This window comes from Vicugna pacos, chromosome 5 (genome assembly GCF_048564905.1).
Source record: "Vicugna pacos chromosome 5, VicPac4, whole genome shotgun sequence".
Lineage (NCBI taxonomy): Eukaryota > Metazoa > Chordata > Mammalia > Artiodactyla > Camelidae > Vicugna > Vicugna pacos.
The window spans coordinates 49,564,773-49,583,164 of NC_132991.1; the positions used below are offsets into that span (position 1 = coordinate 49,564,773).

The 18,392-nt window shown below is 38.5% G+C and overlaps 1 protein-coding gene across 4 annotated transcripts in view; it reads left to right on the forward strand.

Annotated features, from left to right (window-relative positions):
* Positions 1–18,392, forward strand: part of OSBPL6 (oxysterol binding protein like 6) — a 183,437-nt gene that overhangs the window by 101,192 nt on the left and 63,853 nt on the right. For 3 of the 4 annotated variants that reach the window (XM_072961219.1, XM_072961221.1, XM_072961220.1), the window contains exon 3: positions 3,310–3,563. In XM_072961219.1, coding sequence (XP_072817320.1) covers positions 3,462–3,563 — 102 coding nt within the window. In that variant the 5' untranslated portion in view covers positions 3,310–3,461. Of the gene's footprint in view, positions 1–3,309; positions 3,564–18,392 lie in introns of those variants that run through there. The other variant, XM_015244385.3, reaches the window with a different exon arrangement.

The following is an 18,392-nucleotide window of genomic DNA, read 5'->3' on the forward strand; positions in this document are numbered from 1 at the left end:
CATGCATGTTGCTACAAATGGCATTCTGAACACACACAGTGTATGATGCAAGTTCTCAAAGTCTTCCCTGCCACCTTTTGCTTTAGTTAGGTCCCTGGGTTATAAATCTGAATTTTATGTCACTCAGTGTAAATACAAATATTATAGCACTTAGAAAAAATTGTGATCCCACTGATATGAAGGAGGAATGAGACAGGAAAATTAGATGTTAGGCTCTCGTATTGCTGTTATTTTCAGCTGCAGTATTTTTCTCATTGAGTGTAGGAATTATGTTGGTGTTGACTTTAAAATCTATGGTCTAAAAAAATAGGTTTAGAATTTTGTTTAGGTGATTTCTGAAAATGTGCTTTGACAGAGATGAAGTTTTTTTTAATGCCACAGCAATTCTTACACTCGGAATTAAAAATAGATGAAACTTACAGAGTTTAGACTTAGTTTTGTAATGCACCTTGAAATAGAGCAGTGATCAGACATTTGATTGATAATCAGGTTGGAAGGATCTTTAAAGGTCATTTCATTCAACCTTATATTAGGTACTTAAAACTTCTTTATTAATAAAGATTTTTTTAAATAATAGAAAAAACAATAGTAACCTCAGAAACAATTCTTGGAATGAATTAAATTCTCTCACTCACCTTTTCTTCATTCTTGATATTATTCAAGATAGTCATAATTATACTTCAACAAAAATGCTTCCCTTTCTCCAAAGTTACCCTGAAAATGTCATTTTAAATTAAAACAAAAACCAAGGTGTTAGCATGGGTGTTGATGAGGAAAATACAGTTGGATGCAGTTAGGAAAAAACAAAAGTACATCAGAGGAAATGTTGGCCCTTGATGTGGTTTGGATTAAATTTACTTCCAAATGGATAAGAGTTTAATGAGTTTGGTTGTCTCGGCGTGATCCCCTGGGGCACTTGCGCACATCACAGAACCTCCATAATTTTAGCTCAAGTATTAGCTTTAAAACATCTTGCACCAGAAAGCAAAGTGCTTCACATCAAGAATTTGAGCAGCATTCTTGCTTTCTGTTTGTTGGCTCCAGAGCTTGGCTTGGGAAATTGTACTCACACTTATTAGAATGCCTTCGTAAAACAAAAGGATTAGCTAATCATCTAGCAAGTGTCCTGTTATTACTGCCTTTTGCCAGAACTAAACAAATCCTGGTCTCAAGCCAACAAAAGAGCTCCTCAGTGCTGTACGTTTCTTTTAGCCCAAGCACTAGTTTTGTTTCAAGAGGAAGGCTTCCAGTGTTGGGGGGTAAGTAGCTTTTATTTTTCCTGTGGTGACGATGAAGTTGAAATCTTACAATTCTATTCACTGAGAAGTCCAGTTTCCCCGGTTTATAGTAATTTGCCTTTTAATTATTGGGGTTGTTCTTTCCAATATTCTCTGTAACCAGTTGAGCATTAAAATCTTGATAACATTCAGGGTCACATAATCCGTTAACAAACTGTTGCAGATTTTTAAAATGTAACCATAAGCCTGTGTAAAATTTAACTTACTTGCACTTGCAGAGTGTACATGATGTATACATAAATCACTCCCTCAATACATTTGTATCATTGACATAATCTATTAAGCATTTGTCTCCAGCCTAAATTTCTCTGGGCTGCAGACCTGCCTTTGTCTCCATTTGAATGTGGGTCAGAATTAACACGTCTGAAACCACACTCATGACCTGCTGTCAGTCCTGGATTTCCTTAGGCCAGCCCTCCTCACTGGGAACACCAGAAACCTGAGAATCATCCTCAACCCTGGCTTTTCCTCCTCTGTATCAGGTCACAGCTGATGGGACTAGGTGTTGAGTTTCCTATCAACCGTCTAGTTCATCGTCTCTTGTTTCGTGATTGGGCCTCCCTCATCTTCTCTACTTCCGCTAACTTGGTTCTCCTCGTGGCTGCCAAAGTAATCTTTTAAACACACAGATCCTGTTATACCTCACCTCTTGATGGTCTCTTATGCTTATGATAAAAATCAAAATGCTGAACGTGTTCTACAAGGCCCTGCAGGGATTGACCTCTGCCTTCCTTTGACCCTCATGTCACCATCTCTGTGTGCTCTGATCACACTGGCCAGCATGCATTCCTTGATCATGCCCAGCTGGACACCCAGACACCTGATTAATGCCTTCTCATCCTTCAGATCTCACCTCAAACCCACTTGCACAGGGAAACCTCTGACCTCCAGACCCAGTGAGTTTCCCTTGCATCGTGTCCTCCTAATGTCCCATGCGTCAGCATCCTTTTTTGACTTTTTTCATTAACTGTCTCTCCCTCTGAAGACCAGGTCTCACTTTTCTTTGGCCTAACGATTGACTTCTCTTCATCACGAACAGCCTCCTTTTCTAAATTGTGCTAAAGTACTTAACCCAAGGGTTCTGTGCTGCTTTTAAGGTATTATTATTAAGATGAGGCTGGAACTTGGCCTTTGACCTTCTTAGAAGAGGATAAAGTTCACTTTAGTTGTCAGTCTTTGGGGTCGCAAATTGTTGTATGAGCTTTTCATCTTACACTTATCATGCTTTCCTTTCAAAGTTTTTTTCCTAACAACCTGTGTTGCCAATTGAACAATGCTTCTCTCGGGGACAAGTTTTTAGCCCTAGGACTAAAATGAAGACTTTCCTTGTATGAATCCAAATGACAAAATGAAGTGGTTCTTGGCTGTGGATAAGTGAAGCAACCCCTAGCATTACCGCAGTCCGGGGACATGCCTGTCAATCTGTAGATGCTTGTGAGCCTGTTGGTTGTTGAGAGTCATATGTAGGTGGGCTGTGGTCTTGGAGTACAAATAACTGTGGATATGTGTATTCTTTGATCCTTCCCAAACGCTGGATCATATGATTCACAAAATGCATCAACTCTCTTGCCTCTTGTCACTGACTGCTTTGTGTCGGATTTAACCATCACAAGTATGATGTGGCTGAACTAAACTGATGATAAACGTGAATGGGGCTCTTATTGTATTCCACCGAGCAGGGGAAATTACATTTCAAGGGAAGAAACTGATGTCCTTTGGCATGAGGATCCAGAACATAATATTGTAATCTGCTCTAAAGCAAAGAGAGTATAAGGGAAGAATATCACGTTAGCATATGGTTTCTTCCCGTTTTCCACGTTGACAGACTTTTGTTGCATACTAACACTTTTATCCTCTACCTTAAAATCTGGAAGAAGAAATAACATTTTCTAATGTGTCAGGCTTCTTCCTTTCACTAACATTTTAGTACTGGTTCCTAAATATAATGATTTTTTTAATTCATTTTAAAATTATTTACATGGGGTTTTTTGTTTGTTCATTTTGTTTTTAGGTGTTTTGGATATCCTCAATATTTGCCCCCTGTTTTCTAGCCAAAACCTGATTCATGAAATGGACTAAAGCTATCATCTGCTTCTTTGTCTGTGAATTTGAGACACGATTGGAATGGTCGTAAGTGCATACAACTAGATTCTCACTGCAGCTATGAGTTCAGACGAGAAGTGCATATCCCCTGCTCATAAAATATCCACTCCAACCCATAGAAGTGCCTCCTCTTCAACGTCCTCCCAAAGGGACAGTAGACAGGTAAGAGAAGGGCATTGTCATTTTATGCTAATTCAGTGCCTGTAAGATATGATGGGATTGCTAATTCATTCTGATGTTTTTGTTGTGAAGATTTTTGTTCCACAGGGAAACTTGCTGTTTTCCATAGATTACCTGACAATGTCATGAACACCCTGCTCTTGAGTTGCTGTGATTTAGAATAATCCTTTTTTAGGATACACACCACAGGAATGGTGGCCAAGCGAAGCCTGCAGTGTCCTCCTCATGTCTGTCCCTGGAGGCAGGATGCAGCTTCTGGGATGTGAATTTTCTGCTCTCTCTCTTCATTCATGGAGGCGGTAAAGTCTTCTTCCTATAAGTCTCTCACTGGTCTGCCAAATGCTAACTTCTGTTTGGAGCTCCATGGAATCTGGTAACAGATTCAGGAATGAGGTTACAAATACAGTTGTGGAATCAGGGGATTGAAGGAAGTGAGAATTCAGACAATATTTAAAGTCAATAGAGAAAGTAAATTATTTATGCTTAATTAGCCCATTGAGCCAATTATATAAATTATTCCTGTTTATGGAGTTGCTTCAATACGACTTCAGGGGCTGTTCTGCAGGCAAGGCTGTGTGGGGATTCGTCCTGCGAATTCTCTTCCCTCTCAGAACAGGTGGTTGGTTTGCCCAGCACTTGTCTGAATATTTATCATTTGCCATTATAATAATATCTTGTGATGGAATTTCTTGTTGTGTAACTAGAAATTCATAATAAGCAGGTGGTGGTAACTTTTAATAAAAACTTTCCTTTATGGGGGACAGTTACTGAACATTCTTGCAGAAATCCCCCCTCCTCTCATTTTCTATGTTCAAAGTATGTGCCTGGTTTCTAGAAGTACAAACATCAGTTATTCAATCGCCCATGTACAGAACTGGGTCTTGAGAAAACCAGTTCCAAGCAAGAATTCGTTCTTCCAGATGTTGGGAATGCACTTCTCGGGGTGGTCCTTAGGGAACCCTCAGTCTACAAACCCTCTCAGAACTCCTTTCCCTATTTCTAGCAAGAGATTCCAGAGGAATCTGTAAGAATCAGAGTTTCCTTGTGTATGTATCTTGCACAGATTCTAAAGCAGAAATTTCTCTCTTGGGGAATTTTTTTGCATTGGTGTTTTTTGTTATGGAATGCGAGAAGACATCTACATTCTGTTCCTTAAAAGCAGTTATACCATTAACTAAATATGTGATTACACACAGTTATAATGTTTATTGCATTACATTTTTAGAGTTAAAAAAAAGTAAAAGCACCGTGAATGAAACACATTTACATTAAATTCCTGCTGCAGACTGAGAGGCTTTCTCATCTTGCGTTTTCAGTCTACCCTTCACCTGCCTCCCTGTCCTTTCTTGTTATGGCTTCTCCGTTTTCCCCTTGCCCTGGGCATTTAAACTAAGAGACATTTTAAGCAGCGTGGCTTTCTGGCTGCTGAGGGAAAGAAGGGATTGACCCCGCTCACCCTGGAGAATTGTGGCAAACGGAAAAGACTGATGACTGCTGCAGAAACATCTGTCAGGCATTATTGGTCTGCCTGTTGCACCTGAGGTCCTGGGTGGGCATGCAGGACAACAGCGGGGAACTGAGACCCCGGTCTGCCGGAGGAAGTCTGAAGGTGGAGTGTGTGACTCCTGGCTGGCTTGAGAATGGAAGGTTCTATGAAAGGAATAAAGGAGCATGTCCGTAAATTGATAATGTATTCTAGAAAAGTAAGAGACGATGTTCAAATGGTTATTATTCTTTAAGGAGTTTACTTTCATTCTTACTTATCTCAGCAGGTGGAAACTCTTCCCAAATATTTTCTCCTCTGTTTTCTTCCTGCCTCCTGTTTTATGTCTGTTCATCTCCCTCAAGGGAGAGAATAAAGAACAAATTACAGTTCTTTTTTTCTCTCCTTGTCTCATCATTTCTTAAAATCCAGTCTTAAGGAAATCAGAAGTTTTGAGTGATCCATGACATAATATGATGTAGTGTTTTTTTATATACATCTATTTTTGTGTGATGACTATTTTCATAGTTAAAGGACATAAAGTGATAAATTAGTCTTCACCAAATGTTACCATTCTCTGATTTGACTGACATCTATGTAGACAGTCCCAAATTGTGAATCCAACCCTATTTCTCTCCTAAATTGATCTTACAGGTAAAGGATCTCGCACACAGCTGAGAATACAGTGGTACCTTACTGCACATTATTTGCCCGTCCTTCCCGCGTTCTAGTCCTAGATCACTAGTTACTTAAATGGGCATTTCTACCATGGTCAGCTTAAGTAGTGTGTATAAACCAGTGTGCTATTAGGATGATCAGTCTCTCTTAGAACCAGGGTCAAAGCCATTCCTTTCTTCTTTGCCTCTCCCACAGTCAATAGGTTGACAAGTCCTATTGATTATTTCTTCCTTCATAATATCATAATTTCTTCCTAGTCTCACTGTCCGCCCCCTAATCCAGACTCTCATCACCTCACCCCTGGGATCCTGCTGAGTGCTCACTGGCTCCTTATGGCTTCATGAGATCAGGGTTCCTTAATCTGGCAGATTCATGCTCACAACCCTTCAAGGACTCTTGGTTACCTAAACGATTAAGGCTGGATTTCCTTAGTTAGTGTCCAGAGACCATCATGATCAGATCCAGCCTCAGTGTCCCACTTTATCTCCCAACCTGTGCAGTCTTATCTGCTCTTGGTTCCTAAAACTGCCTTGTCTCCACCTCTGCCCTTGTCTTTCCTGCAGGGAACTCCCACCACCCTCCTCTCAACCCGATAACCTCTCTATGCTTCAAGGACCCGCTCTTATGACACTTTCACTGGCCACTCAAACCCACGTTGACCTTTCCCTTCTCAAACTGTATAGAAATTTCTGACAGTATTTCACATTTTTCTGTTCTTTATCTTTTTATATACTGACCTTCTCTTCATTTGTATTGTCAGATCTTTCAAACTACACACTCTAATTCTTCAGAGACAAGCCTTGCAGCTCAAATAACTTAATGTATCCTAGAGGATATTTTTAAAGACCTACAACAATATTTGTCTTGTCTTTTTATTGCAGATCTTCCATTCCAGACTTGTTTGTCCTCTCCCATCTTCCTTCCTCATAGATAAGTAAAACAAAGAACATCTGCCAAGGGCCTAGTAGTAATTGGCCGCTCTTCCTGCCACTAAATTATGTAGCCCAACAGGTGAAAGAGGGAGAGGAGTTGGGAAACGAAGTGATTCAGTGCCCTTGTGATTTCACTAAGTGTTTCTTCACCAATGAGAGGGTCAAGGCCCCACTTAGCATTTAACAAGTTGGAAGACTTCAGTAATTGCTCCATTTATAGTTTGAGTCTGATACTAGATGTTAGAACAGCTAACAAAATTGGCTCTGCCTCTGTGTGTGTGTGTGATCACTCTGACTCTTAAGCTGCGAGAAATACACTCCCAAAATTTTTCAAAGAGGAAATGAAGGGGTTGATTAGACATCTAGGACTTTTACATAAACCAGCATTTCCCAAAGAATGTGGCTGGCAATGCTTGTCCCTTGAGATACTACATGAAAAGAGGGTTCTCCTGTCAAGTAAATTAGAGAAATACTAAACGCAATCTCTTTTTGCAATTTATAAATTAAGGACACTGATAAGTCCTGCAGTCAGAACTTGATTTAACTAAACACTTCTTGAGTTTGATAGATTGTGGAACTTTTTTTATTTCCCTAAGGTTTGGTTGTCGAAAATCCAGATTTTTCTTTCTCTTAAGAAATAAGAAGATCTAGGAACTCTGGGCCCAGTTCCCAAATGGCAGCACTGGGCTCAGGAATGGCTTTCCCTTTAGATGGGGCATATACTCTCTCAGCCACAGTCTCCACCTCTCCTTATTGTCTTTCAATACTTTTTTATGTTTCCTGCTTGGCCCCTGAAAGCATTTGAATTTATGAACCCTGATCTGAGATGTCAGTAAGTTAGCCACAGTAATATTTAAGTGACCAAAGATGATCTCCACTTGGGTGTTAGGAAGGCATCTCAAATTTAACATGTCCCCAAACTGAAGTTTACTCTCAAGTCTGCCCCTTCCCAATCCTCCTTATCTCAGTAAACAGCAGCTCTGCCCTTTCATTCAGAAAGGCCAGAAACCTTACCAAGGGCCATCCTTGACTCATCTGTTTTCCTCACACCTCACCTCTAGACCCTCAGCAAGTCCTGCTGGTTCTACCTTCAGGATGTACCTAGAATCTGATCACTGCTTACCACCTCTTCCCCTCCCCCCAATCTGAGCCACCATCATTTCTCACCCAAACTATGGCCATAGTCTTCTCACTGATCTCCCTGCTTCTACCTTTGACCAACATACAGGTCATTTTTGATTAAGTAGTCAGAGCGATCCCTTTAAAACCTAAGTCAGATCAAGCCTCTTACCGGCTCCAAGGTCTCCAGTGGTTTCCTGTCTCTCTCCAAATAGTATCTGAATTGCTGACCGTTGTCTACAAGGTCATTCATAATCTAGACCCACATGTATCTCTCTGGTCCTGCCTCCTAGCACATTCCGCTTCACTTAGTTCTCCCAGCATTTTCCTTAGATGTGTCAAACATGCTCCCACCTCAGGGTTTTTGCAATTTTGGCCCCTCAGCCTAGCTTGCTTTTTTTCCAAGTATCCCCAGATGTGCTCACACACTTGACTCATTCTCCAAATGTCCCCTTTGTAGCCTTCCTCTGCCTTCCCCTGTATATTCTCATCACTCACTGCCCACTTACTTGCTTTCATTTGTCTTTGGAGAATGAACCACTCCCTGACATGTTACATATTTATCTGTTTATATTTGTATCCCCTTCCTGTATTCCTGAACACTGAAATGTAAGCTCCCTGAACACAGGGGTTTTATTTTGTTTAATAACGTATCCTTAGTCCCTCCTGCATCTCCTCGCCTATGGTATGGCTCCAAATGTATTTGAATGGACAAATGAATGAGGAGTCAACATAGGAAGATTGCAAACCAGGTTCTAGAGGCCTTAATAGCTGTGCAGGAATAACCATGTGGTTGGGAGATGACAACAAGGGGAGGAAGTAGTATGGCTAGGAGTGCTGAGTCTCTTGGGAAAAGTGGGTGGTCCAGAGGTGGCAGAAGGTACTAGGAGAGCACAGACCCTCCGATGTGCTGCTGATGGTGACTGTGTGGTAGAATAAATGGCTTGAGGCTCATGAAGCCTATGATATCTAACAAAAGCAAAGCATTGGGAGCATTCTGCACAGATGTTAAAAACAGAGTTGGTAGAGTGGGAGATAACTCTGTTTTAAATCAAGAGCTGTTGCTTCCCAATCTCTCATAGTACTTATTTTATAGTAAAGTTACGTAGGAGGCTAAGTGTATGACCAGCTGAATAGATTTTGCTTGGTTTTTTTTTTAACATTTTTTATTGATTTATAATCATTTTACAATGTTGTGTCAAATTCCAGTGTAGAGCACAATTTTTCAATTATATATAAACATATATGTATTCATTGTCACATTCCTTTCTCTATGAGCTACCATAAGATCTTGTATATATTTCCCTGTGCTATATAGTATAATCTTGTTTATCTATTGCTTGTTTGTTTTGATAATTACCCTTATGATTACATATTTTAGGGAATTCTAAGACTGAGAACAGCCTGTAGAGACAATTTCAGTAGTTTGGGATCAGGCCAAGGACCTGCATTTTTTAAAAGTGGGGCTCCTGTTTGGAGCCAGTGATTATTTTTATTTGTGTCATCATCAAGTCATTTTAGAAAATCAGACACTATTGCTCTAAGAACTTAGGATTTGGAATGCATAATTATCAGGTGACAGTGTCTATTATTAGAGTGAATTGTTATAGCTCTACCGGGTTAGACATTGTAAAATGCTCAAATGAATCAATCTTTTTGTTTAAATGAAAAATCAAAGAAAAAAATGCCAGCTATTCCTTATAGTGATTTAAAGCTTGGAGAAGCTCAGAAATCATAAAATGAAGAACTTTTTATGGGAAAAATGATATTAATAAGTCATAAGAGGCTGGTAGTTAATCTTCTTGCCAATTTTTATCAAATATATAATCAGTATCATGATCAATCTTCAACAACTAATAGAAGAAGCTTTCAATTATGTGGGTATCTAAAAATATTTCCTGTACACTGTCATCAACAATTAATAAAACCAACTGTGGTCCATTCAGTTAATGTCTGCTGATAACATGTGAAGGCTGTTCCCCAGCAGTGATTCAGTGGGACTCAACGTGACCAGGGGCTGCTTTACGACCATATAACCACCCAGTTCTGATGTCGGCAGCATCTGCTGTATTTGCAATTTTCATTATCAGTGAAGAAGGATCTAGAAAACCAGAAAGTAAACATGTTCCTCATCGATGACTATACTTTATGTTCAGGGTTTTCAGAACAAGTTTTCTTCCTGGACAAACAGACTGATAAAAATATTCCCCAGCATATCCATGAACTGACTTGGAATATGTCTCTTCCAGCTCAATGTCTGAAGCATCTTCTTCAAATAGCTTTGTTACGTGAAATAACCAAGGTACAGCTTGGAAGTATAGTATCTCTGTCTTCTGAATATGAACCTGTTTCCATCTTTTAGTTGTGAAGAATATATTCTAATTTGTTCTAATTTTGGTGAGAAATATGTTCTAATTTTTTGAGAAAAAAATTCAGGCATTCTTGATAAAATACCTAACCTCCAAGTTAAGTCATCTTCAGTCTTATCAGTGAGGAGGAGGAATATAATTTGAAATCTGCCAGTATCTCAATTGAAAACTTGTAGAATTCAGTGTATCTAGGGATTTGCAGGATGACCCTGGTGCCCAGTTCTCAGTTCAGAGAGAAATACTAACCTCACATGAAAATATGCAGTGTCCTCTATAGAGTGATGCTGGAAAATGAAGCCCTCGGTGCTCGGTGTCTTTAAATTCCTGACTCAGTTCCAACTGAGCCTTTTGGGGATTCCACTTGTCCTATGGAACCTAACTTTCAGGACTTATAACCAATATCAATGGGAAAATAATACCTGCTTGCAAAAACTCACCCTGTGACCAACTTCTATGATTTAGGTGCATTTTGTAAAATTTATTGGATGTTCTAAAAAGTCTAAATGTTAGACAAAATTCATGAATAATAGACCAACCCCTGCAACAGGATAATACAGCTGATATTTCATGAGTTCTTCCTGTAGAAGGTTGAACTATCATCACCTTTTTTAGAGAACTAAACTCTGGCATGAAGTGGTGAAATGTCTTAGCTGCAGCTAATGAGCAGCTAAGACAAGGTTTTCTCCCTGGAAGCCTGATTCTGGAGCCCCCGTTCTTGACCACTCCACTGTTTGCTTCGTTTTCAGCTGATATCCAGGGGAAGGGCCTTCTGTCCTTGTCTAAGTGAACTTTGTCAGGCAGCATTTGTCAATTTTTTTTTCATTATTTTTGTTTTTGTTTTTCTTTTTGTTGATTATTTTTTGAGTTGTGTATCGCCTCCTTGTTTTTGCCTCCAGAAATAATAATGATTTTTCAGATCCTCAGTGGCCTGGGAAGCAATAGACTGGAAGGCACATAGACGAAAATGTTAATAATTATCGTGAAGCACTGATATCAAAGGTGAATTTTATGTTTTCTGTACTTTCCTGAATTTTAAATTTTCTGTGCTTTCACTCCATGTATTGCTTTTGGAATGAGAAGTTTTGATCATTTATTTGTTTACTGAAGGCTGTGATTAGCCTTTCCCATGAAACAAAATGAGCAGCGCCGCAGACTTCTTGCTGTCTCCACCATTTGGAGATCGTTGTCACTGCTGCTTGGTGTTTACAGTTATGTGTTTGGTCCGTGTCAAATGTACTGAAATTGAGACCACTGGAAGGAAATTTGCCACCTGGCACTCAGACGCTGATTACCCACAAGTGATTTAGAACTCAGCATTATCCAAGGAAGAATCTGTTCACTGCTTGCCCTGGTATGTTTGCCAGGACACTTTGGTTCTCACCGCCTGCCATGGTTGCTCACTTAAGAAGTTATCTCCTATTACCTGGAGCTGGCCGGTTTGGGATAGCATGTTTATAGAAGCAAAACCGTCAGAGCCAAGATGAACACTGCCTGTTTGGTTCTTGGGCACAACACCAAGTGGAGAGAGCTACATAATCCTCAGTTGTGAACCTTAAAGGATCTCCTCTGTAGGCTGTTGATGAGGTCTGGGAATCTGTTGTTTCTAAAAGCCTCCTTGGAGACTTATTCACCCAAGTTTGGACGTCACTGCTCTTACAGAATGCATTTTCAGGTGTTTCATTAGGACTATAAAAACATCATCCCGAAGGACCATAAGTCTACAAAACGGCTGTATTTGATTTTTCAACTTGGACAAATAGAAAACTGTCCCTCTGCCTAGTATCCACGGAAACTCTCCTGGGCTGTAATTAAAATACAGTCGCAGATGTAAAGGAAAGCCACGTGCATGTTGTATACTTTACTTTTTTTTTTTTTTTGGAAGTATAGTCGGTTTACAATGTTGTGTTACTTTCTAGTGTACAGCATGTCATAAACTTTAAAGTGCCAGACTTCTTGACCTCAAATCCAGATTAAGAGCAGATTTTAACAATGGCCAATTTTGGTGAGTTTTCAGGGAAATGGACACTCTCATGCACTACTGCTAAGCATATTAATTAATTCCACTTCTCTGGACGGAAATTTGTATCTAAATATGTATCTAAAGTTCTTTAAGAAGTCATACCATAGAACCTGGTAACTCAGCTTGTAAAAAGTGTATTCTAAAGCAACAACCAAAGATACATGTAAAGATTTCTGTGCAAAGATGTTTATCAAAGTACATTTACAGTATTAAAAAAATTAGAAATAAGCTGATGTTCAGCAAGGAGTTAATTTAATAATCTATCTCATGGGTATACCGTGGAATATTATACAGCTGTTAAGATGTTTTTGAAGAATATTTAAGGCTGTGGGGAAATTATATATTGTTAATTGGAAAAACCTGGCTGTTAAGTAAAAATATAGCATAATCCCCATTTTTTTAACAATTGAGCATATATATGCATTTTAAAAAGCTGAAAGCAAATATACCAAGATATTAGAAGAGATTATTGCTGGTTGTGGGTGGCTTTAATTTCCTTTTTTCTTTTCTGTCTCCTCCCCTCAAATTTCTGCAGTTAATATGTATTGATTCTATAGTCAAAAATACATATTTTTCAAGGTCATATTTTGTGACTTAATGTGCATATGTATATAGCTTTAAAACAGTATTTGGAATATGGTAATACAGTATATATGCCAGCTGTTTTAATAATAAAATTGTAAGCCTTACCTCCCTAAGCTTCAAATTTAAAATGCTAGGTGCGACGTGCCAGATGCAAAACTTACAGCAAGTTTTTCAAACCATTTTTAAGATGCTGAGGCAGAAACTGGTCCATTCTTTGTCCTCTTAACTCTCTGTATTTATCTCATAGTAATTCAATCATGTTTTCCAAAAGTGGGAACCCAGACACTGTATCTGTTGTAGCAAATATTTATTCATCTAGTCAGAAAATCTTTATGAGTACATTTAAGCATTCATAGGTATGTACTCTCTGAGTTTCCAAGGATGATCAAAACAAACCAACTCTGCCCCAAATATACATATGCAAATGTTAAATATATATGTGATTTTTTTGCTTATATTGTTATCAAAATATGTGAGTGATTATCATACTGAAAACCTTTGTTCTGGGTCATTTTAATAGCCTTGTAGAAAATTACAAATTAATTTGACCTTAGTGTTCTCTTGAATCAGACGGAGCTATTCTCCTGCCTTTTCTATTAACTCTCATGCAGAGTTTCTATTAACTCTCATGTTCCAGTGCCTTTGCTCTTGAAGTGGCTTAGTATTTGTCCCTTTTATTTGCTGTTAATTTATAATTGCTATCATGAAGCATGATCATAGTTGCTGGGATTTTCAGTAGTTTTGTTGCTCGCTTGTGAGTGTTGAGAGTACAGGTAAGGGGCAAGCCCACAGGTCAGTCCTGGTTCTAGCGTTACTTAAAGGCAGCCCTGGGAGTTAAAATGCTGTTTATTCATATACCTTTTACCACTTCATCGTCAAGATCACTTAACTTCTCTTGGCTATAAATGGACCACTTGATGGGTCCTGATTGTATTTCTTACAATGCAGGGTTTCCAACAACAGACCTGTTCAAAGTGGGGCCATAGCTCTTGGTTCTTAATGAGTTTCATGTTTCTCTGCAGGAAGAGTCAAGAGTGTGATGACTGCTGGTTCTCCCTTCAGGGTTTCCCAGGTGTGCTGTGTGGAATTTTCCCAGCCACCATTTCTAAAATTTTCTACTTTCATTCATTTTAGTGGCACTTAGAGATTTATTATTAATGCAATTCTGCCCTCTTTCAGTGACAGCAAGCTAATTGTTACTATAGAGAAAATAGTAGAATTACTACTTCTTCAGTCATGACCTTTTGGCTTTGGTAACTTTAATATTTTGTGCTATTCCAAAAAAAAAAAAATTCCTTGAAGGCCGTCATTAAGAAAGCAGCAGGCAAGTCGGTGCACGTCTTCTGCAGGAGGCATTTAGAAGGATGCAGGCATGTGTTACCATCCACTGCTGTTGCTTTCCCCCTGGCAAGTATCTAGGGCATCTGTCTCCATTCACTTTGTCAGCTTTCTCAGTAAATTGTGATACTGAGGTCCTGAGGTGGTGCTGATGACTGGGACTACGTTGACTGGGTAACATAATGGCCATATCAGGTATGGGTTCTTTGCTTCCAAAAGGGCAGGCAGGTTTTGTACATGCAGGGTGTTTGGACACTTCTTTCCATGGCAGTAAGAACACACAAGATTCCTAAACATTTATTCTTACAGCATTTATAGCTGAGATGTTAGCTACCATTTATTAAGTGCCTGCTGTGTGCCAGCCCCTAGGCAGCACTGTCCATAGCCTGGGTGCCAACTCTGTGACTTGCAGTGTCTTCTAAGGTAGACATTAACATGCCCATTTTACAGAGAGAGAACAATGAGTCTGAGAAAGATTCATGATTTGCCCAAGGCACGTGGTAAACAGTAGCATGACAGTTGGTGTGCTTGTCTGTGTAACTGCGAAACTTACGTTCTTTTCTCTGCATCAGACATTGCGTTCCAGGAGTAAAAGCTAGCTGGCTTGCTCTTAGTTCTTAAAACTTGGAAACAAACTTTAAAGTTGTACTGTATTTAATAGTGCTGTAATCTTTTCTTTTTTGTTTTACTCATTTCTGCCTCTCTGTTCCCATGGAAGGTTGTGGTACAGGATGCCTTTTGATGTGTTCAGTTAGTCTTGAGGGAAAACACTACTTGAAATTGCTGTAATTTTTTTGTCATTTAACGTTAGATTTAACTTCAGTAGCAGGCAAGAGACTTAAAAGCTTGGAGTCCAGAGAGTCTTGATTCTCATTTCAACTCCAGTACTTACTGACTTTGTGTCATTAATTTAACTTCACTGTGCCTCTTTCTGTTCAACCAGCCATAAAATAAATTTAATAGTCATTATTCAAAGGCTTTTTATGAAAATGGAATGAAATAATCCATGTAAAGCACAAAAACAGACATATAGAAAGCACTAAATATTAACTATCACCACTATCATCATCATCAACACTCTCATAGAAAGGTTACCAGTATCACTGAAATAGTGTTACTTTGTCAAAATTAGATAGAACTAGAAGAGAAATAAGCCTAACAGCCAAAAGACTGAATAAGAAAATACTTCCAAATTTATAAATAATTTTGGATTTTTTTTGGAAAATATTTTGTATAATTCATGAATGTAAAAATAGCTTAGATAAGATAATCAGGTGAACAATTCCAGTGAAGTTAACATTCAGAAGGCAACAGTCCAATTCTTATTACTATCCTTAATTTGTGTAAGTGAGTCTATACAGAAATTGGTAGCCGCAGCCTAAAATATTTCCAGCCGTTCCTTTATGTCTCTAAAATGAAGTTAAGGTAAATGAGAAGCCTAATAAGCCAAGAGACCCATTCAGCAGATCTGTGGACGCTCATCTTGAGAGTCATGTTTCTCTCTGCAGGAGTTGCAACTAAACCGTTTGCCTATTATTAAATGTCTTATTGTCTGTCTGTTTACCCACATCTTTTGATACTGAGTAAACCAGGCTGCAGTCATGTTGGCAGATTTCCGCTTGCTGCCCAGGAGGTATTGAGATCAGTGAACGCTACCCGGGGAAGGAACTTTTACCAAATTAAAGAGCTGCTGCAGAATATGTGTGGTAGACTCCTGGTTTTAAGCTAAATATGCATCAGTTCTTTCTGAGTAGGGCGACCAAAGGGCAGGTGAGTATATTGACCTTCTCTTTGTGTTCTCAGTGCCTTAAAAACTGTTCGGAATTAACCTAGATTCATCAGTTGTACAGCTGCACTCTGGTGGGGGATACTGATGATGTGGGAGGGCTATGCTTGTGTGGGGGCAAAGGGTATATGGGACATCTCTGTACCTTCGCCTCAGTTTTGTTGTGGAGTTAAAACTGCTCTAGAAAAAAAGAAAAAAAAAGAAAAAACACTGACCTAGAAATTAAGTTGTGATTTTAGTATTTGAAAGGAAACTTGATTTTCAAAGAAAAATTAACAAGTTTATGTAACCCTTTATTTAACCTGCTTATATAATAACACCTTGAAGGTATGTGGCATGTGTTTCCAAGTCACCATGAAACAATATGAAAATAGCCAGCTTGTGAAGAAAAGTCCAAAGAAGTGTAGCACAAATTATGTTCTTAAAGGAAGCATTATGAAAAGAATTAACTTTTGTTACAGAAGATGTTGCTACATTACGTTTTTGTGTTCTCCATTGACCAGTCATAGTTTTAAATCTAATAAACAAGAGCTTGGTAATTTAATTCACCAGATGTTTCCATTTTAAAAGTTAGGTCCTTATTTTAAAATGTTTTCAAAAGTTCTGTCCTTCTAGAGCTGTGATTTTTATCATTCCAAGATGAAGTTAGAAGGCAGATTTATACCTGATCTTGTGATAATGATTGCTGAGGAACTGTGATCAGAGAATACCGAAAAATTCCAGAAATTTTTGACTGGCTAAAATGTGCAGGATCTTGTGCTAGGATGCCGTGGGTGAGGGGTAAAGGGGGTGGGATACCAAGATGAAGATGAGCTGGTCCCTGCTTCCAGGGAGCACCCAGTTTAACTAGAGTCCAAGACTGAGTATGACAAATTTGACAGCTGTCTTCGTCATATCTGCCAATATAAAAACATAGTATTCAAGTACTTAGATATTTCATTAGAAATTATTAGTGGTCGTGTGTGATTACATAACTTCAGGGGTATGCTTTTGGCTTTGAATACCATCAGTTTGAAGGCAATTCTGAAGGTGGTGGATTAATATTTTATTATTGGATAGATAATACTTAGGTTTTAATAATGTACAAATAATAAGACTGTAAGTTTATGTAAGAGCTTTTGGCTACTTCATTATCACTGTGAAAGTTAAATTAAATAGCTTATTTTTTGAAGCTAGATACATTTATAATAATAGGTATCAGCTGGTAGTTTTATAAATTATGCTTTACTTTTTTCAGTAAAATATATACATACATTTATGGTAATAAAAGTATTCCTTTACTTACTGTTTCTTAGTAAATGTTTTTACTATTCTCTGTTCTTTGGCAAATCAACAAAATTTGGGGTTTGTGTACTACAGTCTTCTGTGTTTGCAGTGAATGGACGTCTTCCTTTTCTTCCCTAATAGAAACTTTTGTATAATCAGGTAAAGAAGAAACTAATACTGTGTTTTCTGTGACAGGTACTGCAGTAGGTATGTTACAGATTCTTGTCCCACTTTGTTTGGTCACTAACGCTTCTGACCCACAAACTCCTAGCAACATTGTAACTATCTCCGGGTCTGTCTAAAGACAAAACTCATTTTTATTGTACTTTGAATATCCTAAATTGATTTCTATGTCTGTGGCTTGATTTGGAAGTTAGGCGACTTAGTTTCTTTCACCCGTCTGAGTTCTTCAGTTAATCCTTTATTTCTTGCCTACATAGTTGCTAAGGTCAAGTTTCTTTCCAAGTTTTGCATTTCTTACCATGTTTGTTTGTTGGAGGGAAGGAGGGAACGGGAGGCAATGTATGTATATTTTACTGCCCAGCAACCTGCAAGTATGAAGATAGAGAAGGGTCCTTAAAAAGAAGCCCAAACCAGGGGGAGGATATAGCTCAGTGGTAAAGTGTGTGCTTAACATGCACAAGATCCTGGGTTCAATCCCCAGCACCTCCATTAAAAATAAATAAATAAACCTAATTATCTCCCCTGTGCCAAAAATTACTTACCAAGAAAAAAAAAAAAAGGCAGCAGCCCAGGCTTTTTTTTTAGCTCACTGAAAAAATTAAAGTAAAAGTAAATTAAACATGGAACAGGTTTAATACACGAGTTTACAAAAATTTATTCACCGTCATTTGGTCTTTTGTATGATAAGACCTCTCTATAGAATATAATCATCTCAGGAGCAATTCACTTGTCTATTTTGTTCTCTGTCACCCTGTCATCTGTGCCCGGCACAATGTAGGTGCCCAATAACTTATTCATTAATTGAACCAAAGGGTGGATGAATGAATGAATGAATGAATGACACATTTCACTGGCAGTTTCTGGTGTTCTGCTTTATTATATTTGCTTTACTGATCTTTAGGGTTGATACTCTATTAAATAGTGAAGGAAGAACTGGTACTAAAATGTATAGCTTCTAAATGACTCTAATTCTTGATTTTTAAAAATGATGTATTAGAAACTGTTTTCTTCCTGTAGGAAATTATCTCAAAGTTATTTATTTGTTGTGAGGC